The sequence below is a fragment of the Odocoileus virginianus genome, chromosome 9 (assembly GCF_023699985.2).
Source record: "Odocoileus virginianus isolate 20LAN1187 ecotype Illinois chromosome 9, Ovbor_1.2, whole genome shotgun sequence".
In the NCBI taxonomy this organism is placed as follows: domain Eukaryota; kingdom Metazoa; phylum Chordata; class Mammalia; order Artiodactyla; family Cervidae; genus Odocoileus; species Odocoileus virginianus.
Genome location: NC_069682.1, coordinates 60,862,934 through 60,888,844, shown reverse-complemented (window position 1 = coordinate 60,888,844; position 25,911 = coordinate 60,862,934). Strand labels below are relative to the sequence as shown.

The 25,911-nt window shown below is 44.8% G+C and overlaps 1 protein-coding gene across 5 annotated transcripts; it reads right to left on the bottom strand.

Moving 5' to 3' along the window:
- Positions 1-1,207: 1,207 nt before the first annotated feature.
- AAR2 (AAR2 splicing factor) lies at positions 1,208-24,022 on the bottom strand. 5 transcript variants are annotated; one of them, XM_020897758.2, is made up of 4 exons: positions 24,005-24,022; positions 20,259-21,058; positions 16,198-16,427; positions 1,208-2,506 (listed from the first exon to the last, which is right to left on the bottom strand). In XM_020897758.2, exons 2-4 carry the CDS (start codon positions 21,013-21,015, stop codon positions 2,339-2,341), a joined length of 1,155 nt encoding a protein of 384 aa, XP_020753417.2. In that variant the 5' UTR covers positions 21,016-21,058; positions 24,005-24,022; the 3' UTR covers positions 1,208-2,338. The 5 variants fall into 5 exon arrangements, with proteins under 5 accessions (XP_020753417.2, XP_020753420.2, XP_020753418.2 ...); XM_020897761.2 differs by having other exon boundaries at positions 20,259-21,055; positions 24,005-24,021; XM_020897759.2 differs by having other exon boundaries at positions 23,837-24,015.
- Positions 24,023-25,911: the final 1,889 nt, after the last annotated feature.

The window sequence follows — 25,911 nt, the reverse complement described above, 5'->3', positions numbered from 1 at the left end:
ACATACGTGGCTTGTCCAAGGTCACACAGCTGGCTGTCAACAGGGCCAAGGCTAGACGTGGGGATGCAGGGAGAAGGGAAGGTTGTCCTGGACAGGAAAGGGTAGGGAAGGAGTAAATCATAGTGAATGCAGTGCAGAGCATAGGCTCTGGGCACCAACAGGCTTGGCTTGACTCCTGCCCAAATCCTTATGAGCTATGGGGCCCTGGTAAAATGAAGCTCTCTGAGCCTATTTCCCTATCTGTAAAATGGGGATAATAAGAGCACTGACCACATACTATTGGGAGGATTAAGTGACAGAGTACTTCTAAACTGTAGCTACTTTTCCTTAACCCATTTGTGTCGGTGGGCAGAGAGGGGTGTCTGTGTAGACATGAGAACAGCAAGCTCAGAGAACAAGGTCACGTGGCCCAGCCTCCTTCACGTTGCCCCAACAAGGTCATTGGGAGCAACTTGTCTCAGTGGCGCTCCAGGTACTAAATTGCAATACTGTTACTTCTAGGTAGAAAGTCAAAACCAAGCGTGCTTCAGAACCCAGGCTGCATCCAGATTGACTGCCTTAGTTTCTGTAGGGTGGGACTTGGAAATCTGAACTTCGAAAAATTGAAATAACAATTTACATACCATAAAATTTGCCATTTTTAAGTGTACACTTTCAGTGGTTTTTACTATATGGTTGAACTACCACCACCACTATCGAACCTATTCATCATCCTGAAAAGAAACCTGGTACCTATTAGCAGTCATTCCCCATTTCTCACTCTTTCATCCCTGGTCTTCTTGGATTTGTCCACTCTGCACGATTCATACAAATAGAATCACAGGCCACACTGTCTTGGTGGCTGGCTTTTTTCACTCAGCACAGTGTTTTCAAGGTTCATGTATGCTGCTGAATGGATCAGGGCTTCGTTCCTTTGGAATCTGCACTTTTAACAAGCTCCCCAGGTAGTTCTGATGAGTGGGCTTCGGGGAGAAAAAGAACAGCAAACCCAAACAAGGTGAATCTGCTGGTTACTAGATACAGGGCCTCAATCCTTCCTTCCGGTGTGCCCATGGCAATAGGAGACGTTGCTGGCCGCCTGCCTCCTCAGAGCCTGCAGAGGTGGGCAGGGTCTTCTGGCACCTGGGAGGGAGGACATGTTTATCTCGGGACAGTGTCTGATTGCACGGGGCCCTGTGCATCCGCAAGAGAGACTCACACAAGGGGATTTAGTCTCAACTCCAAGACTTTAATGTACATTATGATCTTGGAAAAACAATTCCAAGGAAACAAGTGGAGTTTAAAGTCTTAACCAGCAGGGATTCTCATTCAAAAACCTGGAGTGAGCCGCAGCCTTGGGAGGCAGTGGGACAGGGACCCTCATCAAGGTACAACAGTGTGAGGTCAGGGTGACAGGGCCTGTGTGCGTGATGGGTGAGCCCCTCAGGACACCCAACAGGAACCATCATCCACTCCTGTGGTCTCCACAGCAGGACAGGGGGACCCAGGCTGACAAGGTCGTCTCCGGAGCTCTGGATAAAGATGCAGAACTTCCATGAGGCCAAAGAAGCCTGTCCAGAGGAAGAACCGTTCTCTTTGTTGCTGCATCTATGGCTCATCAGAAACAGTCGTGGTGACTCTGGTGAGGAATAGGGCCATCTGGGAGGGTTGCCAAGGGCCACTTCTGGGTCTGGGGCTCAGAAGGGGACAGGTGGGAGGTCAGGGGCCACAACCACCTTGAAAGGTTATCCACTGGGACCTCTGGAGAGGAGCAAGGAACTTAAGAGACTGCAAGAGCTGACCAGTCGCCAGATTTAACCCATTGTCTTATTTCACCCTCCTCAACCTGGGGCTCCAGAGAGGTCACAGGCCCATGTTTTCTGTGATGTATTCCCATCCACAAGGGGCAGGCAGAAATTCTGGCTCATTTCCCTATTACCCTGTGTTTAACTTTTAAAAAGTCAACAACTGACCTCTCAGACTCCTGGGCAGTCCAGGGTTTCCTGAAACCACTCTATGGAATAAGCAATCCTTTCTCTTGGGCTTGGGACTCAACAGCTTTTCTTCTGGAAGGAAGTAGACTGCTGCTGAGGCGGGTCTCTCCCGAGCGCCCATTTGGAATTCAGTTGGGTTAGCACCATGGCCAGGCTGACGGCACCCATAAGGTGCCTGCTAGATGGGGAACAGCCTCTCTGGCACTGAAGGGACTTGGTTACTGGTGAAGGAGGGGATTCTGGCTTCATCTTTGCAGAACCTAGCAGGGCTCCTGCCCCAGCAGGTCCCAGTAGCTTGGGTGAATGGAGAAGCCAGGACTGCGGCCGTGGGGAAGGGGGCCTCCCCTGGTCAAGAGCTCTCCCAGTTAGCCAGTCCCCATGCCGTCGGGGAGCTCCACCACCACCGGGGCGCAGTCCTCAGGCTCCGCCTCAAAGTCCCACCGGAACTTCTTGGTCAGGTGAGCTTGGAACCTTTCGGCTTTCTGCCTCAGGGTGGCATCCACAGCAGCGCTGCGGGCAGAGGAGAAGAAAACCTACAGAGAACAGAGGAGAAGTCACTCCTGAGAACTCGCAGGGGCCGAGAAAGCGGTGGAAATTTCCTCTGAGTGTTCAGTTCTCCGGGGCGGGAGGATCAGCTGCTGCTGGCACAGACTCAGGACACCTGCTGTGCTCCCCCCCAAACCAAGAAAGAAGGTCCAAGCCCAGATGAGAAGCTGGGGCAGGATGAGAATGGAAAATTACTGTCTTGGGCAGAGATACCCCACTGAGAATAAGGCCAGCAGGGCCATCACCCAGCCTTGCCCTCTGGTGAGATCTACTGGGCACCTGGGCAGGAACTTAGAAAAATAGGCAGTAGCGACACCAGCTGGTGCTAAGAAAGGTGTGGGGGGCTTATGAGCCCCTAGATCCCGTAAAAAATCCCAGGCCCTAACCCGATGAGGGTAAACTGCTGCTCTAGTCTACATGGACTCCAGGTGTGTGTACACATTGTATACAATATGAGGTTTGTATTCCCCTTAAAAGCTGTCTTTGATTTTTTAAAAATTGTGGCAATATATGCATAACACAAAATATACCATTTTAACCATTAAAAATTATCATTTAAAACACTGTACTAAATACATGCACTAAGTATATATATAACATTTACCATTTTAATAGTACAGTTCAGTGGCATGAAGTATATTTACATTATTATGCAACCATCTCTAGAACTTTTTCATCTTCCCCAACTGAAGCTTTACATCCATTAACTCCTCATCCCCTCTCCTCCAGCCCCTGGTAACTACCATTCTACTTTCAGTCTCTATGAATCTGACTACTCCAGGTACCTCATGGGGCTTCACTGGTGGTTCAGTGGTAAAGAACCCAACTGCCAATGCAGAAGATGTGGGTTCTATCTCTGGGTCAGGAAAATTCCCTGGAGAAGGAAATGGCAGCCCACTCCAGTATTCTTGCCTGGGAAATCCCATGGACAGAGAAGCCTGGTGGGCTACAGCTCAAAGGGTTACAAAAGGGTAGGACATGACTTAGCAACTAAAAAACAACAAAAAAAAAACCCAACAGGTACCCTATATAAGTGGAATCATACAAAATCTGTCCTTCTGTGCCTGGCTTCTTTCTCTTAGCATAATTTCCTCAAGGCTCACTCATATAGCATGTGCTAGAAATTTCCTTTTTTTTTTTTTTTTAAGGCTGAATGATATTCCATTTTATGTATATACCACACTTTGTTTTCCATTCATCTATCAGTGGCCATTTGGGTTGTTTCTATGTTTTGGCTATTATAAATAATGCTGCTATGAACATGAATCTAAAAATATCTCTTATAGAAGCCTTGTTTTCGATTCTTTGGGGTATATACCCAGAATGGAATTTTGGATTATAAGGTAATACTGTTCAATGCTTTGAAGAACCACCATACTGTTTTCCACAGTGGCTGTGCCATTTTTACATTTCTATCAGCAATCCAGCATCTCTCTCTCACATCTTATATTTTCTGTTTTTGTTTGTTTGTTTACAATAGCAACCCAAATGGGTGTGGCAAGAATACTGGAGTGGGTTGCTGTGCCTGCCTCCAGGGGATCTTCCGATCCAGGGATCGAACCCGCATTTCTTATGTCTCCTGCATTGGCAGGTGGATTCTTTATGACTAGCAGAAACATGGGCAGGGGCAAACAAGAGTAATTTTCTCTACATCTGAAACTCCATTTCAGACTGTCCTGAATCAATCCCTTCTAAGAATGACAGCAAACTCGTTTCTCCTCCTTACAGGGCCCTGGAAAGACACACTAGGATGCCTATTATGGAAACAGAAGCTAAGGGGAGTTAAATGCCTGGGTCAAAATCACCAGAAAGGAAGTAGTTTTCCCAGATTACTCACTGGCTCCCTGCAAGACCACCCTAGACAGGTGGCAGGAGGGTGAAAGCAGCAATTTGATCCAAGTCACCCTCATGCCAGAGCGGCCGTAGACCAGCACGGAAGGAATCTGGGCTCCAGGGGTCGTGACCTGACACAGTTAGCAGGTGTAGTCTGCAGCTGCTTCTAGAGACAAGCCCTTCCGCCTGCCTGTCCACTCTCTTTCCGTCAGCAGGTGGAGTGAGGCTCACGTCTGCAGTCTTTTTTTGCAGTCACTCTGCTGGGGTGGGAGCAGGGACAGAAGTGACAGGGGAGGGGGTACAGAAGCAGAAGATGGGGGGGCAGTTTACAGAATTTGGTTTCATTACTTGAGAATCGACTAAATACAGGAGCAGGAAACACAGCCACAACAAAACATGGGATCAATAACTAATTAGAGGGGCTGTGCGAGCTCGGCGGCCAGCGGGCAGTGGGGAAGCCGGCGGCCTGTCTGCAGGCGGCTAATGGAGCTTGCTCTGGAGCACTGAACTCGGGTAAGGGGCCTGGTACGGGAAGCAGGGAAGCCTTGTTTCGAACGGCCTTAGCGCTGGAGGCCCTGTACCCTCGTGGGTCTGTCTCCAGGGGTCTTGGGGGACCTGATGGCTCAATTAGCAAAAGCCTCCACTCCTTACATGGTAAACTCTACTACTCGCTACACAGTCCTTCCTTTCCAGCTGCCTTGAGCAGCGACCCAAAGATGGTCCATTGTCTCTTCTGCATTTCTGCACACACAGGCTATTCCCTCTGCTTATTATACCCTTTCACCCTGCTTTCTCCTCCTGCACCTACTACTTTCTACTAGTGACCCAAGCTCAGCTCAGATCCGCCCCCTTGGGACGTCTTCCCAGACCATGATGGACCAGGTGCTCTTCTGCGCTCCCCTGGCACCCAGGGTTACCCGGGACATAGCCTCACTCTCAGTCACTGCTCATCCATTTACTGCTGAGCTCTCCCAAGAGATGAGCAGCAACTCCAAAGCACTGACTCCTTCACATACCTGCATCCCGCTCCCCTGGTACGAAGTCTGAAGTACAAAAAGGACCCATGAGATGTTTAATGAACAAAAGACAACCATAGGTTCTATGAAAATCCACTTCTGGGTTCCTCTGGCACAGTGCCTGCACCAAATGATTGCTCAATAATTATGGGATGGTGCCGGACAGAGTAAGGGACACGTCCTGGGGAGGTGGCTTGTTTACGAGGCCTCTGAATGCCATCGGCTCACAGGCCATCTCCGTGTGACAGGACTCTTATAAAAGCCCAAGCTGAAAGGAACTGCTCCCACCTCTGCTCCCTGAGTACCATGCCCGAGCTTCCCTTATGGCGTTTCTCACTCTCCGCTTGCATTACAGTGATCTGTGATCTGTGCCCCTTCAGAGTAGAGGTCACTCCCTAATTATCCATGTGACCACATGACAGACTGCCCAGGGCCTGGCACAGAGTTAGAGCCCATGGGACACTCCCTGAATGGATGTGAATGAGACGGAGGGATCGCCCTGCGTTCAGCGATGGCCAGCAGGGAGGGACTGGAACGGGCTGGGCTCAGACTCATCATTCACCCTCCCCACCCACTCCCCCACCACCACCAGCGGGGTAACATCAACTCCAGGCAGGTACAACAGAAGCCTTCAGTCTGAAAAAGAAGGCTTCAGGTTTGAAAAGTGCTATGTCCTTTTTAAAGAATCTGTCAGTCTAATCTTTGCTACAAACCTGGAGGTAGGAGAACAGGAAATTACTATTCCCATTGTACAGATGAGGATGGTGATAAATGCTGAGCAAGTGATGCACGTCAAGCAAGATGCAGTCCAAGTAGGGGAACTGAAATCCTTCTTCCCTACCAAGACCTTCTTTTTGTCTTGACACAGACTGAATCCATCCATGATATTCTGAGTAGTGCTGTGGGGAGCCAAGGGGCCTGGAGACCAGGTGTTTCTGGAACTGTGCCTTCTGTGGGCCTCCAAGACCCAGGGCACAGTCCAGGTTGACTGTTTCAATAAACCAACTTTATTGAGGCATAATTTACTTACAATTAAATTCATCCATTTAAAATGTTCGATTCATTTTGATGAATGTATACATCCATACACTGACTTCCCCAGTGGCTCAGTGGTAAAAGAATCCGCCTGCAATGCAGGAGACGCTCAAAAGACCCAGGTTCGATCCCTAGGTCATGAAGATCCCCTGGAGAAGGAAATGGCAACCCACTCCAGTGTTCTTGCCTGGAGAATCCCACGGACAGAGGAGCCAGGCAAGCTACAGCCCACGAGGTCGCAAAGAGTCAGACACGACTGAGCGACTAAACAACAAACAACGATATACCCATGCAACCAGTATATGACATAATCAAGATAGATATCCGTTTATAGCTTTTTCTTTTGGAACCTAGTTCTATGAGTTTAAAGGCCCACATCCCATCACACTCAGGATACTGAACAGTTCCATCGCTCCAAACATATCCCCTCATGCTGCCCCTTAGGGGTCAAACCCTCCCCTGTCCCGAGCCCCGGCGACCCGCTGATCTAGAGTTTACAAAATTCACCATTCAGAAGAGAAGATATGTAGACAGTTTCACACTGAGACAGATGTTTAGACAATTTACTTTGATTCTCTTGTTTTGTATGCCTTCTTATGTAAATTTAGTAATGATCTGGTGGCTGTGAAACAGTAAACTTTCTAAAATCACTGAGAAATGAATCACCTTAATATGGGAATATTAACCCTGAATATTTTAAAAATACTTTTGAAATAGAAAAATAACATTTTACAAGCATCTCTATTTATCTAAAAGCACACCCATTGGGGATTTTTCTTCAATTGTAAAAAAAGGTATTAATACATCTACCATTAAGTCTATATATTGTAAAACTAGTACATTACTTTAGTCAGAAAAGTGAAAGCTTTCTTTTAAACCCAAGTTAAATAAATTGAGTTCAGTCAGGTCACCTTGAGAAAGTCAAAATGCCACAGTAGATAGCTGAGTCACTTCTTATCCTATTTTTCGGCTAGACCAAAAAGATGCACTTTTCTAATTTTTTAAACTCCCAAATGATTATTCAACTTAGAATGAAACTAGCCAGAGGTAGAACATTTCCACTTGCAGAAGAAGAAAGTGGTGTTAAAAGCAACACTATCATTTCATAGTGATTACCAAGAAGGAGAAAAGCAGCAGCAATCATGCTTTCTGAGGTCAATTTAAAGAATTTCGGATGTTTTATCTGGGGCTCTAATCACATATGGGAGATTCAGAATGAAAGTTCATCCTTGTCATCCACCAGCTCTGGCAATCTTGAACAAAATTATGTGACCTCCCTGTTTCTGTTTCCTCATCAGTAAAATGGGATTATATACTTAACTTCTTAAATTGTTGTGAGAGCTAAACAAAACAATGTACAGAAAGTGTGCAGAGGTGATAGCTGACAGCAGAAGGTATAGGAGCAGGTAGGTGAAGTTTATCATGGCTGGTGTTATGATAAACACACAGGTATATGTTGTTCTATTGCACTTCACAGGTACTGCATTTTTTTTTACAAATTGAAGGTCTGTGGTAACTCTGCACGAAGCAAGTCTATTAGCGCCATTTTTCTAACAGCATTTTCTCACTTTGTGTCTACGTCACATTCTTGCAATTCTCAAAATATTTCAAACCTTTCACCACTAAAAAAGATTACAACTCACTGAAGGCTCAGATGGTGGTAATCATTTTTTGGCAATAAAGTATTTCTTCATTAAGGTTGTTTTTGGACATAACACTATTAAACACTTAATAGACTATCATATATGACTACAGTATGACTTTAAAAAAAAAAATTTATTTACTTGGCTGCACTGGCACTTAGTTGTGGCACACAGGCTCTTCAGCTGAAACATGTGAACCCTCAGCTGCAGCACGTGGGATCTAGTTCCCCAACCAGGGATCAAACCTGACCCCCCTGGGTTGGGAGCATAGAGTCTTAGCAACTGGACCACTAGGGAAGTCCCAGTGTATGACTTTTATATACACTGGGAAACCAAAAAATTCATGTGACTCACTTTGGGCGATATCTGCTTTGTTGTGGTAGCCTGGAACTGAACCCATGCCTCCAAGGTATGCCTATGCTACAGACATTGTCAGAGCGAGTGTTCTCCCTTGAGAGTTAAAGATGGACAGCATTTAGAATACTGGCAAGAAATGAAGCTGGAAAGCCTATTTGGCCTACTGTGACTAAAAGTATTTAAAAAAAAAAAAGGTTACATGACTATATGCCTAAATGCTATGCAATCAGCAATAAAAATTCTTATTTTGTACATAACTCACTTTATAACATACTATTAAGTTCAGATTATCCTTTCATTGGCTTTAAACAAATCATGATGACTCAAGTTGCTTTAAGTAAAAGAAAAAACTGTATCTATTTTTGTAAAACAAATAATTTTTATTCACACTAAATCCATGGGATTTGTAAAAATCCCAGTGGCATCTATTCAAAGGGGCTTCTAATGGCAGAGGGCATTACATTGTTGATTTTACACAAGCTAATGTGGCTGTCTAAGTGCTCACACACACAGACACCAGTCCCTCTCTGTGGGTAGTAGCCATTTAGACTCCGAAGTAAGAAAGCTGGTTCCATTTACTTGACGACCTGTGGGGAGAGCAGGCGACTGGCTGAGGAAGGCTTTTATGGGCTGATTCATTCCCTCACAAACACCCGGAGTTGAGTGCCTGCGTGGGGTGGGGTGGGGGGAACTGGATCTCAGTGCCAAGACGGCATCAATATAACTCACCATTGGAAAAGCGAAAAAAACTTTTGTAATATCCTTTCCACATTTTGCCTATTGAAATCTGTGTCATCTTTCAAGCTCACGTCCAAATGCCCCCCTTTACAAAAAGCCATTCTTGACCCTCCATCTCTTAAATCTCAACCCGTGTGAATGAACCAACCAACCCTCTCTGGTGCTCCTAATACTCTTTGATCAGACTTCACTGTTTATAATATTGTAGCACGGTCATCTATTTACATTGTCACAGGAATTATGCACCGTGTCCATCTAAAAACACCCAGTAACACAAAGCAAGATAAGTGCTAAACCTCAACTAGGTGTTGAAGATAACCAGATGAACAAAAAGTAGGCTTCTGGAAAAAGCCTATGGCTCAGTGGGGAAGTCAGACAGACAATACATACATGTCAGCAAACACAGCCTGTGCCATATAATAGTGACAAGTACAAAGTAGGCTAATAGTATGGAAAGGAGGGAGAAACCAGAGATGGCACCACAGAGAGCAATGCCTAGTGGGCACCTTGTAGGATGAGGAGTACACAGCAGGCAGGGAGAAAAGCAAGGTTCAGTTAAGAAGACATGAAATATGGGTATAAAGTTTTAGTTGTACCAGATGAAAAAGTTCTAGAGATCCGCTCTGTTCATAGTTAACAATACTGTACTGTATCCTTGGACTGCAAGATCAAAGCAGTCAATCCTAAAGGAAATCAACCCTGAATAATCATTGGAAGGACTGATACTGAAGCTGAAGCTCCAATACTTTGGCCACCTGGTGTGAAGAGCTGAATTACTAGAAAAGACCCTGATGCTGGGAAAGATTGAAGGCAAAAGGAGAGGGGGCAGCAGGGGATGAGATGGTTAGATAGCATCACCAACTCAATGGATATGAATTTAAGTAAACTCCAGGAGACAGCAGAGGACAGAGCAGTCATGGGGTTGCAAAGAGTTGGACATGACTTCGCGACTAAACAACAACAACTGCACACTTAAAAAGTTGTTAAGAGGGTAAATCTCACGTCATGTATTTTTTACAGTTAAGACAATAAAAGGAAGGCATGAAACAACATGGCAGATCTGGCAACTTGCAGGGAGACCACTGCTGCTGTTGTTGGTGAGGGGAAAATAGGGAAAGAAAGGAGAAGCTGGAGAACAGGTCAGCAGCTAGATCAGAATGGACCTCATGACCTAGGTTTGCAGGCAATGACTGCAGGGAAACAGGATCACAGGTGCCTTTTGGTGGCAGCGTGGGAGACAGATGGATTAACAGGGATAAACATGGAAGTTGGTAAAGTCTGATGCAATCCAGATGAGACCAAAAGGCCTGGGCTGGGGAAATGGTACTGCCTTCTAAAACACTGAGCGCTATCTGGAGTCATTTGGTTAATTCATTTGTTTACTTTCCCACCAAAATATAAACTCCAAGGGACTGTGTCTTGCTCACAGCTATACTTCCCGTCCTAGATCAGAGCCATGTATGCAGCAGGTGCTCAGCAAACACCTGCTAAATCAATGACGTGAAGCCACTGCACATGTCCTTCAACTTCCAGAGTTATATGTCAGCTACCTGATAACAGGGACTCTTCCAACAGCATGCTGGCTTCAGAAAAGTGTTCTGTACCTCCGAGAAACAGGCTAACTCACGCATGTGTCCCTCAGCACTTTCAGAAGAATGTTGTACATAAAGAAAGGATGCACTAGAAATGAATGAAAATGAAAACACAACAACCCAAAACCTATGGGACACTGTAAAAGCAGTGCTAAGGGGAAGATTCATAGCATTACAGGCCTACCTCAAGAAACAAGAAAAAAGTCAAATAAATAACCTAACTCTACACCTAAAGCAACTAGAGGAAGAAGAAATGAAGAACCCCAGGGTTAGTAGAAGGAAAGAAATCTTAAAAATTAGGGCAGAAATAAATGCAAAAGAAACTAAAGAGATCATAGCAAAAATTAACAAAGCTAAAAGCTGGTTTTTTGAAAAAATAAACAAAATTGACAAACCATTAGCAAGACTCATTAAGAAACAAAGGGAGAAGAACCAAATTAACAAAATTAGAAATGAAATTGGAGAGATCACAACAGACAACACTGAAATACAAAGGATCATAAGAGACTACTACCAGCAGCTCTATGCCAATAAAATGGACAACTTGGAAGAAATGGACAAGTTCTTAGAGAAGTATAACTTTCCAAAACTGAACCAGGAAGAAATAGAAGATCTTAACAAAACGATCACAGCAAGGAAATCAAAACTGTAATCAGAAATCTTCCAGCAAACAAAAGCCCAGGACCAGATGGCTTCACAGCTGAATTCTACCAAAAATTTAGAGAAGAGCTAACACCTATCTTACTCAAACTCTTCCAGAAAATTGCAGAAGAAGGTAAACTTCCAAACTCATTCTATGAGGCCACCATCACCGTAATTCCAAAACCAGACAAAGATGCCACAAAAAAAGAAAACTACAGGCCAATATCACTGATGAACATAGATGCAAAAATCCTTAACAAAATTCTAGCAAACAGAATCCAACAACATATTAAAAAAATCATTCATCATGACCAAGTGGGCTTTACCCCAGGAATGCAAGGATTCTTTAATATCCGCAAGTCAATCAATGTAATACACCACATTAACAAATTGAAAGATAAAAACCATATGATTATCTCAATAGATGCAGAAAAAGCCTTTGACAAAATTCAACATCCATTTATGATTAAAACTCTCCAGAAAGCAGGAATAGAAGGAACATACCTCAACATAATAAAAGCTATATATGACAAACCCACAGCAAGCATCACCCTCAATGGTGAAAAATTGAAAGCATTTCCCCTGAAATCAGGAACAAGACAAGGGTGCCCACTCTCACCACTACTATTCAACATAGTTTTGGAAGTTTTGGCCACAGCAATCAGGGCAGAAAAAGAAGTAAAAGGAATCCAGATAGGAAAAGAAGAAGTGAAACTCTCTGTTTGCAGATGACATGATCCTCTACATAGAAAATCCTAAAGACTCTACCAGAAAATTACTAGAGCTAATCAACGAATACAGTCAAGTTGCAGGATATAAAATTAACACACAGAAATCTCTTGCATTCCTATACACTAACAATGAGAAAACAGAAAGAGAAATTAAGGAAACAATACCATTCACCATTGCAACAAAAAGAATAAAATACTTAGGAGTATATCTACCTAAAGGAACAAAAGACCCTATACATAGAAAACTATAAAACACTGATGAAAGAAATCAAAGAGGACACAAACAGACGGAGAAATATACCGTGTTCATGGATTGGAAGAATCAATATTGTCAAAATGGCTATACTACCTAAAGTAATCTATAGATTCAATGCAATCCCTATCAAACTACCAACGGTATTTTTCACAGAACTAGAACAAATAATTTCACAATTTGTATGGAAATACAAAAAACCTCGAATAGCCAAAGTAATCCTGAGAAAGAAGAATGGAACTGGTGGAATCAATCTGCCTGACTTCAGACTCTACTACAAAGCCACAGTCATCAAGACAGTATGGTACTGGCACAAAGACAGAAATATAGGTCAATGGAACAGAATAGAAAGCCCAGAGATAAATCCACGAACCCATGGTCACCTTATCTTCGACAAAGGAGGCAAGGATATACAATGGAAAAAAGATAACCTCTTTAACAAGTGGTGCTGGGAAAACTGGTCAACCACCTGTAAAAGAATGAAACTAGAACACTTTCTAACACCATACACAAAAATAAACTCAAAATGGATTAAAGATCTAAATGTAAGACCAGAAACTATCAAACTCCTAGAGGAGAACATAGGCAAAACACTCTCCGACATAAATCACAGCAGGATCCTCTATGACCCACATCCCAGAATTTTAGAAATAAAAGCAAAAATAAACAAATGGGACCTAATGAAACTTAAAAGCTTTTGCACAACAAAGGAAACTATAAGCAAGGTGAAAAGACAGCCCTCAGATTGGGAGAAAATAATAGCAAACAAAGCAACAGACAAAGGATTAATCTCAAAAATATACAAGCAACTCCTCCAGCTCAACTCCAGAAAAATAAATGACCCAATCAAAAAATGGGCCAAAGAACTCAACAGACATTTCTCCAAGGAAGACATACAGATGGCTAACAAACACATGAAAAGATGCTCAACATCACTCATTATCAGAGAAATGCAAATCAAAACCACAATGAGGTACCATTATACGCCAGTCAGGATGGCTGCTATCCAAAAGTCTACAAGCAATAAATGCTGGAGAGGGTGTGGAGAAAAGGGAACCCTCTTACACTGTTGGTGGGAATGCAAATTAGTACAGCCACTATGGAAAACAGTGTGGAGATTTCTTAAAAAGCTGGAAATAGAACTGCCATATGACCCAGCAATACCACTTCTGGGCATACACACCAAGGAAACCAGATCTGAAAGAGACACGTGCACCCCAATGTTCATTGCAGCACTGTTTATAATAGCCAGGACATGGAAGCAACCCAGATGCCCATCAGCAGACGAATGGATGAGGAAGCTGTGGTACATATACACCATGGAATATTACTCAGCCATTAAAAAGAATTCATTTGAATCAGTTCTAATGAGATGGATGAAACATTATACAGAGCGAAGTAAGCCAGAAAGATAAAGACCATTACAGTATACTAACACATATATATGGACTTTAGAAAGATGGTAACGATAACCCTATATGCAAAACAGAAAAAGAGACTCAGATGTATAGAACAGACTTGTGGACTCTGGGAGAAGGCGAGGGTGGGATGTTTCAAGAGAACAGCATTGAAACATGTATATTATCTAGGGTGAAACAGATAACCAGCCCAGGTTGGGTACATGAGACAAGCGCTTGGGCCTGGTGCACTGGGAAGACCCAGAGGGATCGGGTGGAGAGGGAGGTGGGAGGGGGGACTGGGATGGGGAACACATGTAAATCCATGGCTAATTCATTTCAATGTATAACAAAAACTACTGTAATGATGTAAAGTAATTAGCCTCCAACTAATAAAAATAAATGGGAAAAAAAAAAAAAAGAAATTCATTCATGAAAAAAAAAAAAAAAGAAAGAAAGGATGCACAAAAACAGATGCTGATTTATTTTTTAAAAGGCACATGTCCTGGATTTTTCCAAATAATAACACTGAATTTTCTTGGTGAAAACTCCAAAGACAGAATGCCTCTAACCATCAGCTTTGCACACCCCACCTGGATATCGAGCAATCCAGCTGGGCCCTTTCTGCTTCATAAATCACTGCTGGCAACAAAGCCTCAGCAATTAGAGCTCAGCTGCTGGCTGCGCTGACAGTGGCTGGGACAGCCAGTGACACAGTGTGGCTCGCCTATGTTTGCCCGACAGCATCAATGCACATCGCAAGGGCAGTGTGCATTCCCGTGGGCCACAGCCGCTGCCAGAGGCAGGTTAGCAGGCTGCGGCCTCCTGCTGCTCTGCAACCCACAACCCAGTAACTGTGGGGCAGATTTCCCCTGCAGAGGAAGAATAAAGGGATTTAATTTCTCTGTTACATCAAAAACCAATAAAAGGGTAATTTTATAACTTGTATGAAGAGGAATATGCCAGGCTCAAACCATCAGCTTGCCTGCCTCATCCCTCATCTGCACATGTCCTTCAACTTCCAGAGTTTTATCACAGCTGCTTGATCACAGGGACTCTTCCGACAGCATTTTGATTTTAGAAAAGCGTTCTTTACCTCTGAGCAACAGGCCCCTGAAGGTGTCACCACTAATGCCGACCAAGACTCTTTCCAGAGGGAGCAACACTCCCTCTGGGGCATAAGCACAGGCCTGAAATCAAGACTCGGGCCTAGGTACAAATCCTGACTCTGCCACTTACCAGTTGTGTGACCTTATGTGAATGATTTAACCTTTTTGAGTCTCAGTGTTCTCATCTGTAAAATGGGAATAATCCTCCCTGTCTTACGGTGCTCCAGAGAGATTAAATGAGGGAACCCACATAAACAGATAAGCATGGTGCCCATTAAATGTCAATAGGCATCTCATGACTTGACTGTTCATTCCTTCTCTTACCATGTGTGGGAGTGGGAGGTGAGTGACTGGCCCCTTTTTAAGGAGTAGGCCTATGGGGGTCTCCCACACAGGGAGAAGAAAGCAATCCTGGAACAGAGTATGGAAACTGACAGCCTGCAGCTCTGCCTCTTCTACACTCGAGAAAGTTATAAAACGTGAGTGACAGAGGCTGTCCCAAGAACATAAAGGGAGCTAATCTGTTTGCAAAGGGAGGAAATAGCGCAGGATGAAGATTGTAAGTTGTTTGAAGCTTCTTCCCTAATTACCACTCATAATGAAAATTTAATTGCTGAGTTAAAAGCAAATTTCACTTTTTTCTATCAGAGGATCTCTGCAGAAACTGGCACATTTTGTTTGAACAGGAAATCAAAGTTACTTTCGTGCTTAAATGAGATCTAAGCAGTTGCAGATGTTTCCTTGGGAATAACTAGCTTCCAAACTCTGTCCTACTGGGTTGTGGCAACTCACAGCTCTAGGCCAAGAGAAAGAAAAACTGTTTTGTGTGCAGTTGCTCGAGGGGTGGGACTGATTCAACTTCCAAGTGCCCCACTGCTAGGCATGTTGGGGTGAGGCAGGGAGAGTACAGAAAGAGGGCCTATGGCATTAAGGAGCTTATAACTGAGTAGGAGAAAGAGAACCAGGGAATAGTCTATGATTAGGAAATTGAAATGAAGAAAGCTTGGCTCAGGAAAGCACTGTTGTTCATCGCCAAGTCGTGTCCAACTCTTTTGTGACCCCTTGGACCATAGCCCGCCAGGCTCCTCTGTCTATGGATTTCCCAGGCAAGAATATTGGAGTGGGTTGCCATTTCCTTCTCTGGGGGATCTTCCCAAACCAGGGATCAAACCTGCGTCTCCTGCATTGGCAGGCAGATTCTTTACCACTAAGGCCCTGGGGAAGCCCCAAGGAAAGAACAGCAAGAGACAAAAATGTAAGCCTCTATGAGTGCTTTCACACACCTTGGCCTTCATTCTGACCCACTTGGGTGTCAGCCAGAAGCCCACTCACCTGTAACGTGCTGGTGAGGAAGTTGTCCTGGGAGACGATGTCCACAAAGAAGTCGGCGGGGATCTCACCAAGCTGGTGGTACAGGATGGAGATGAGGTTGATGTAGAGGGTGTGGTGCTTCACCATGGCCTCTTCTGACCGGCACAGAAGGTTCAGGAGCCGCTTCCAGTGCTCAAAGGCCTCGTACACATTCCCCAGCAGGAAGCACACGAAAGCAAACTGAAGCTCGCCTGAAAGGTGCGGAGAGGAGAGATGAACCCAAGGGAGAGGAGTGCTGGCTGACGTGACTAAGCCATCAGAGCCACTGGGCCTCTGCCAGAAGCGCTGTCTAGCCTTGTCACTCCTCCAGAACCTGGCACGGGGTTCTGCACCTAGCCGCTGCTCAATAAACATTTGCTGAACTGCTATATAAACTCAAGCTGTGAGAGACCCAACTGGTTTTGGATTTCTGTAAGATCAGACTGCAAGAGAAGAGACACACCGAGTATTTACCTAGCATTTAACAAGTTGACAAGATGGGTCTGTGGACATTACGCCAAGCGGATCCTCAAACTGGCTGCCCATCTGAATTACTAGGAGAACTTGAGAAAAATAAAGCTGTCCGAGCCTCACTGTGAGAGATCCTGGTTGAGGACAGATGATGGAGCCTTAGTATCTGTAGCTCTGACAAGCTTCCCAGGTGAGTCTGATGCAGATGGTCTGCTTCAGGGGCAGGGAAAGACTGTACAACACCACATAACCTTCAGCCCAACTCCATAAGGTGGTCAGGGAAGGTGGTATTTGCCTCAGTGTATAGATGAGGTCAAGAGACTTGCCCAAGGTCACACATCTAATGCTTAGCAACTGAACAACAGAAAGATAAAACAGATTTCTATTGGGTGGGAATAGTTCTAGGGCCTTCTAGAACAGGAAAATTCATGAGTATTTGTTCCAGGGTGAGCTTGCCAGCCAAATTATTTTTGTTTGTTTAATCATAGGGCTCTATGATTTGCTTCCTATGAGCAGCTTGTGGCTAAGAGCATGGGCTCTGGAGCCAAACTGCCTGGGTTCAAATCTCAGCTCCACCACTTCCCAGGTGTGTGACCTTGGGCAAGCTACTTAATCTGTTTATGCTTCAGTTTCCTTATTTGAGGGATGCAGTAGAGATTAAGTGAATTGATAACAGTATTGCATTGGCCACAAAATTCATTCCAGGGTTTCCATAACATCGTACGGAAAACCCCGAACGAACTTTTGGGCCAGCCCAATACATATAAAGCATTTAGCATAACGCTTGGCACAAAATAGCACTCCAGAAACCTCAGTTATTATTCCCACATTCCCAGCAGATCCCTGTCTCAAAGAGACCTGACAGTCCAGAAGCCACTATCCCTGGGTGAGCAGCTGGGTCTCTGGGTGCCAAGATATACTGCTGCTGATCAGACATGTTCTCTCTGGCTTCAAATTTAGGGGGGGCTTCTGTGGTATATCTACACATGGGCCATAAAAAGAACAGATGTGGGACATCCTTGGTGGTCCAGTGGTTAAGACTCTGCCTTCCACAGCAGGAGGGGCAGGTTTGATCCCTGGTTAGGGAACTGTAAGGTCCCACATGCTGTGGGGTGTGGCCAAAATTAACAACAACAAAAGAGATGTACTCAATACTAAACATGTCTTTAAACACATGGTGTCCAATTTCTGTCACTCCTGGAGATCTGGAAAAACTAGTTCTCTGTTCCCAGGTTTGTGGAACTAAGTGATTTGAGCAGATAGCTACGGGGTCTAGACATTTTGGATATCTGATCAATATTTTCAAAATACAGTCAAGTTTCTTTTGTATGACAGAGGTTAATGATTTGCTTCTTCAGTTGGCTTTACCTGGTTAGTTTGTGGAAATACGAGCTTATTCTCTGAATTTAGGGCATTCATTTAAATTTATACATTTCTGGCTTAGTCTAAAATTAAATTGAGATGAGAAATAATTTCAAAGAACTGTCATAAAGATACAGTGATCCTTGCAACAGACCTTTTCACAAGATTACTTTGAAGAACTGAAATGTTTAAGAGGTAGAAAACAGGATTTCTGTTCATTTTGAAGCCAGGATTTCAAGTGTTACTTATGAAATGAAAATAGATACAACCCCTTAAAAAGCCCCTTTTTATCAGCTGAGCCTATTATATAAAAGGCCCTATATTCAAAATTCTCACTGATCTTCCAATAGAAAAATATGCAAATATTAGATACCTTGTAAAAGAAAAAATATTAATAGCTAATAAAGATGTGACAACTGTTTGCTGTCACTAGTAATCAAAGAAATATAAACTGAAACAGGAAGTCATTCTTCAACTATCCAGTCAGAAGAGGACTCTGCTAAATCACCATGTCAAATGCCATGTCAAAGGTGATGGGCCACAATCTCATCAGCTAGCAAAGATGCCTGACTCTCTCCTGGCAGGATGCACACTCTGATCTAACAATTCCAACCCAAAAACTATGCAGAAGGGCACACCAGGAGACTCATTAGACAGCATTTACAATAAGGAAACCAGGAACATCTTAAAAGATGCATTGACAGGGGCTGGTCCAATAACTATGAAAGTTCAGTAGCCACTAAAGAGAAGTGACCATTTCAGTGACATGGAATAATATTTATATTAAAGCAAATTATAGGATAATATACTGTAATCCTGTTTTTGTAAAAATATCATATATACATAAACATATAATTGAATAAAAAGACTAAAAGGAAACAGAAACATATTAAACAGAAATACATACAAATATGTACCTTAAAAATGTGTATCTTAAAAATATTGTGTATGATTTAACTCCTTTTAAATTGTCACGGTTTAAGACCCAGAATATTGTCATACTTGTTTATGTTCTGTAAGGATATGAAATGAATGTACATACTGAGTTTGTTGGGTGGGATGTTCTATAAATATCAATTAGATCCTATTTGCTGATGCTGTTGTTGAATTTCTATAAATATTTGCTGATTTTCAATCTAACTGTCCAATCAATTTTTGAGTTTAGTGTTGAAGACTTAAACTATTGTGGGTCCACCTATTTCACCTTTCAATTCTATCAAGTTTTCATTCACATATTTTGCAATTCTGTTGTCTGTTGTACACAAACTTAGAATAGCTATGTCTTCTTTGTGGATTGGCGCTTATGTCCTTCTGTGTTTCTAGTTAAAAAAAAAAAAAAGAAAGAAAAGTACAACAAAGTGAACAAAGATGGCTATTTCCAGGTGATGGGATTTGGACTTTCGTTTTTGTTTTCCTTTAAAGATAAATATGTTATTTTTTGTCATTAGTTGGCGAAAACAACAATAAAGACTAAAACAGTTAAAAGAAAATCACTGTTCTGGTTGAAGCCTCAAGAGAGTCAACAGTAAACTGACGGGGCAGGTGGATGCCTCCCAGGAACGCGGATGGGCCCGGGAACCGGGAGCCCTGGGCTCTGGTCTCACTTTGACTACACCACTTAGCAGTGAAATCCCTTCCCTCTATGGACCTCAGTCTGTAAAATGGGGTGGTGGGCAGGCGAGGCCATACCATGGGTTCCTCAATACGGGACTGTTTGCATCAGGTTCACCTACAGCGCTTGTCTGTCAGGCAGACAGACAGCTAAAATGCTGGGGACCCACTCCAGACGTCCTGAATCAGTCTGCAGGGGTTAAGGCCTGGGAATCTGCACCTTTAACAACTATATATATATATAGTTTACTTATCTGGCGCATCAGGTCGCAGTTGTGTCACGCAGGATTTTTCGTTGCGGTGCACAGGGTCAGTAGCTGCAGTGTGTGGGCTTAGCTGCTCTGCAGCCTGTTGGATCTCAGTACCCTGAGCAGGGATGGAACCCAAGTCCCCTGCATGGCAAGGTAGATTCTGAACCACTGGACCACTAGGGACATCCCTGGAAATCTGTTCCTTTAACAAGCATTCTGGGTAAGACCCCCTCCTAGCCAGGTTTAGGAACCACTAGACTAAATAATCGAAGAGGGACTCCCTCTTCTCAAGCCCCTTGGCTACATACCCCTCCCCTGGCCCACTCTCAAAGCCTTGTTCCTCCTCACCGAGCACGTCCTGGGGGCTGCAGGGGAACTGCTTGCTGAGCACCGTCTCCAGGGCGTAACTCAGGTCCATGCTGTGCCTGGTTATCTCAGCCGGCGTGGCGCCCGCCGGGAACATCTGTGTGGGCAGCTCAGAGAAGCGGATCTCTGTGCCCGCCCTGGGCCTCATCTCGGGCAGCCGGGCCAGGCCCTCCTGGTAGCTCCTGCACTCGATGCCGCAGCGGGGGAGGTTCTGCCCCACCCGATCCTTGGTGTGCTTCATGGAGAGCACGGGCAGCACCTCTGAGAAGGCACAGATCTGCCGACTCTCGGGCTGCAGCTTCTCCACGGTGGCCTCACTGATGAAGCTGGTGAGGGAGATCCACTTCTTGAGCGTGGCATAGGGGTAAGGTCCCAGGAACTGGTCCAGCTCCTGGAGGTTGGCCCTCATGGCCTCCACCTCAGCCTCTGGGGCTGGGGACAGGTCGACCTCTTCCCGGGCCGCATCCCAGCGTAGGACCTTCAGCCCCCGCTGCTGCAGGTTAAGGAAGAAGCCCATGCGAGGGCCCACCTCCCTGGGATTGGCCTTGTCCACAGAGCTGTAGTGGAGGAAGTGGATGCCCGGCGGGATCATCTTCACGCCCCGGAACTTGGGCCCCACTTCCCAGGAGTTGTAGTCAATGCCAAACTCTGTCCCCTTGGGCATATTCAGGATGACCACAGTGGCCCCTTCAAAGAAGAGGCACCTGGCAAGCTCAGGATCCATCTGCATGGCAGCCATGGGGCCAGGGGTGAGTGATCAAAAAGAAAACTGTTCTATTCTGCTGAAAAAGAAAGAAGTGAGAGTTAATCAGAACCTTGGGAAGCATTCTTCATTTGCTGAGCATTCTATGTGCCAGATACTGAATTAGACCCCTGAAATAATTCAGTTCAGTCGCTCAGTTGTGCCCGACTCTGCGACCCCACGGACTGCAGCACGCTAGGCTTCCCTGTCCATCACCAACTCTGTAGCTTACTCAAACTCATGTCTATCGAGTCAGTGATGCCATCCAACCATCTCATCCTCTGTCATCCCTTTCCCCTCCTGACTTCAGTCTTTCCCAGCATCAGGGTCTTTTCTAATGACATAATTTTCTACCTTAATTTTCACCGCAGGTGAAGAAAACGTTACTCAAAGAGAAGAGGGGTTTTGTTTCTGAGTTTAATGAGCAAGAACACTCACTTCACAGCTGGAAAGACATCAGTTAAAGAAAAGAGACATATTCAAGATCACACAAGGACCCAGTTAGAGCCTGGGTACCCGGCCCTCCAGGCCAGTGTTCTTCCCACTGTGCACTTGGAAGCTCCTTCAGATCTCCTTCAGATCTGGGCACTCTTCAGATCTCCTTCTCATAACAAGAGGATGAAGGCAGAGAGCACCTGGCTGGTCCACTCTAAAGGATTACTGTGCCTCAACTGTCTTAAACTATAATTCTGTCTAAAACCTAGAAGATTCGAGAAGCATCCACCCAGTTTCCCATAAGCCTCAGCGAAGGCCCAGAAATGGACAGAGGTGGAAATGCGGTGCTTAGCATCTAAAATTTACAAAAGGTTTGGGCAGTGGAGAGCTTTTCAACCACAACCCTCTTCTCTTACATATATATATGAATATGTATTATATGTATACATATATATAATATGTATTATATATACATATATAAAGAAATCTAAAGTCCAGGGAGTGAAACAACTTTTCAAAGGGTCCACAGTCAGTAGCAGCTCTGGACTGCTCACCCAAATGGATCCAGGTGGCATGGTTGGCCTCTGATCAGTATTTAGAAGTGAAAGACCTTAGAACATTCATTTTTATTACCTCTGAACTACCCAGGAGGACACACTGATAAGACTTCTGTAAACAGACACAGCCTCTGTGTTTATAAGGATGGTTCCAACATGAACTAATTTAAACAGAACACGTCTAACTCTCTAGTCCCAAGACACCTACCCATTCAATTCAACAAATAACCCTGGAGTGCCTGCAGGATTTTTGCCAGACACTAACAGAAATAATCACGAAGACACTTACTGCCCTCCAGGCACTTCCAATCTAGCCAGACATATCAACAAGACCACAAAACTTCACAAACAGAAGAACCAGTTGCCTGTTTAATTCCTTTTACTCATTTTATTTAAACAAACAAAACAATAGCATGAGGAAAGGAAGACCAACCTTTTTCCCAATATGGAAAGGACATATTTTATTGTCTTTACCTGAAACCCACACAAATGATTATGACTCTAAATCAGCATTTTTTTTCAAACTGCAAGTCACAACCTGATAATGGGTTAAAAGATCAACTTAGACGATCTCAACCAACATTGTTTGTTTTTTTATTTTTTGTTTGTTTTTTTTAAATAAAAGGGCAAAATTTTAAAAAATCAGAGCACATCCTAAATAGTAAAGCTAAGTACTGTTTTCTGAAGCTTTGTGTGTTTGTATAGACTCTTGGTCACCATGTAAAATGTATTCACTACTGTATGTCACAGTGCAAAAAGTCTGAAAGCCACTGTTCTGAATAATTTATATCATCTTACTATCCCCAGTCCTGAGTTCAAAAGGTACTTAATGTATTTACTAAATGAACAGCTATTGCATTTAGAATAATTGCTCGTCAATTAGCAATTTTCCCGGTGGCATCTGTGTGCCCCTCTTTGATAATGCCACTGCTTTCTTTCTATTTCCAGCAGATTGTAATTCTCTTCACTGTATCTTCCACACTGGCAAATGACCTGGCTCAAAGAAGATGCCCTGAGATGCAGAGAATCACATCTATCCACTTCTCCCCACCACATCCTTAATCTAAGCTACCATGTCCCTCAGCCAGATTGCCCCTCCAATCCCTTCTCCATCCAAAAGCCGGAGTGACCTTCTCAAACCGCCAGTCTAAGCATGTCACCACCCACACTTAATATCCTCTGAGAGGCTTCTCACATGGCTCTTGGCAAACCAAAATTCCCACCGTGACCTACAAGGCCTGTGGCCTGGTCCGTGGAAACGCCTCCAGCTTGTCTCATACCATGCTTCCTCCACAAGCTCTGCGGCAGCCACACTGACCTCTTTCAGACCCTCAAACAGAGGCTCCCCTAATAGAAAACTCTTCCCTCCTCTCTGTCTCAAACCATTTTTCTGATCTCTGCTCAATATTTACCTCTTCAGCAACGCTTCCTTGACCTGGGGCTAAGTCAGATCTCCTGCGATGTGCTCTCAAAGTGCCTTTTATCTTTCCATTTCACTGATCACAGCCGCAAGTTTGCAAATATTAATAGAGGGCTGTCACCTCCAGGAGACGTGGGTCTTTAGTACCTCTAGCACATATTAGACGCTTGCCAAACATCTGTTTAACAAAAGCACGATATCCATTTTGTAGATAAGAAACAAAGGCTCGGTTCGCGGAAAAGACCTTACCGAAGTTAGAGTAAATCAGAACCACGTCAGGCGTAGCCAAGGCCTCCGAGCCCATAAGTTCTAAAGTTAGGAAAAAAGAAGTTTTCCAGGTGCCCCCGGGAAGTTCTGGCGACGCCGTATCTGACGGTTGCTCGGCGAGCAAGTAAGAATAACCTACCTGAAAGAGGGAGGTGGATCCCACCACCGGCTCAAGACCGGGACGCCACAGTCCCCGCTCGGTGCCCGAGTTCAGGCCCTCCGCGATCCCCAGCCGAGAAGAGGAGTGGCCGGACCACACAGACAACAAAAGCAGAACAGTTAAAACAGGACAGGAAGCTGCACTCACCGACCGGTATCTCGCAGGGACCGCAGAAGCGCACCGGAAGTTCTCCCTCTTTGGCGCCGGACGGGAGCAACAGGGGAAAGGGGCCGGGCGAGTCCCTGGGTCGCGGAAGGAACGGCCCGTGCCAGCAGGTTCCGCCCCATCGAACGTTGCCTTTTGCTACTTTGAGTTACTGGATGTAGTTCTTGAACCCGTGGATAATAACTTTCATCAAACGATGCATTTTATATCCCGGTCCAGAAACACATCCGCCAGCCACGGCTTTTCGGTCTCAGTCACGGTCTCTGAGGTTCGGGTCAAGGTCCTAGCTGTTGAGTAGCCACAGTCGGAGGCTCAGTCATAGTCCTGGTCAGCCGATCTCAATCCGAGTGAGTGTCACAGTTGGCCGTTTATCAACCTGGTCTTAGCTTCCAGCCATACTCAGCTGTAGCGGAGAGCTTCAGAAACCCAGGCCAGAGAGACCCAGTCTAACAGGGCCAGTCACCACATTGGTCCTTCCAGCCATAAACACCCAGTATCTTCTGGCAGTGCAGGCCTAGTATGAAATCTCAGTCAGGCTGTATATGCACCTTGAGGCAAGGAACCTCTCTTGTTCTCCACTGTTTTTCTGGAATCCAGCACAAAGACCCAGTTCAACACATATATTATGCATTTAATGACAGGGCTTCTTTATTCATTAACGACTTCTGTTTTGGAGCCTAGCCCTGTGCTGGGCGGTTGTATTAGTCAGGGTTCAATCAAAGAAGCAGAGCCAGTAGGCGGTATTTAAGAGCTTTATTACAAGGAGTTGGCTTATGTGATTCTGGCCCTAAGGAAATACAAAATCCAGAGGGCAGGCCCCTTGGGTATATGAGTTCTAATCCTTGCACTCACCCTAGTAAGCAGACTCAGTATTCCCAACACGCAGAAGAGAAAACTGAGGCTCAGAGCAGTTGCACAGCCAGAGGGAGGCCAGGCTAGGATGCAAACCAAGGTCTGACTGGCGACTGGCTGTTCTTGTCTCTGTACTGCTGCTCCTTAGCTTGCCTGTCACACTTCCTCAGTGACAGCTGGACATGCCCATCTGTCTCAGTCAAAATTCATCTCCTAGTGGGTTGCAGACTAGACCGGGCCCTGCAGTCATGGTTGATCGCAACGAGCTGCCGCAGGATTAGCCAGAGATGGCCTCCATCAGTCACAGTCATGCGTGTCAATCTCAGCCTGTCATGTCAGTTCCATTTCCTGCATGAAGCAGCTCAGCTCCCTCCCCACCCTCCCCATTCCTGGTCTTGGGCACTGAGCACCATGGTCTGTTTTCGTGATGAGCTCCCTGTTCCAACTGAACTCACCATCTTCTGAGACTCCAGGGCACTGAACTCTGGGCAGAGGCACGGTAGATGGTAGCCCAGGAATCCCACGTGGTGGGTTGCATGTCCCGTTCAAATCAGGTTTCTCAGCCTTGATACTATTGAGATTTGGAGCCAAATAATTCTTTGTTGCAGGGCAGCTGTCCTCTTGTATTGTAGGATGTTTAGCAGCATCGCTGTTTTCTACCCACTGTATATTAGCAGCATCCCTCAGTTGTGACAACCAGAAGTATTTCCAGACATTGCTAAATGTTCCCTGGGTGACAAAATCACACATACCCCCGAGTTAGGAATCACTGATCTAAATGAATCAGCCATGCTATTCCTTAACAGCTCAGAGACTGACCCTGTATTTATGGGAGACGGAGACACAGATCCAAGGTGTGTGGGCACCCAGTGTTTGCAAACGATGTCCTACTCCAGGATCCCAGGAATGACAGATAACTAAAGGAAACCTACAGGGAAAATACGGGGAAAGATTCACAATTGCTTCTGACAATGGACAGGAGTTTGGAGAGAGCAGAAGAATTGCTTTTCATAGCACAGCATTTTATATCATTTAAT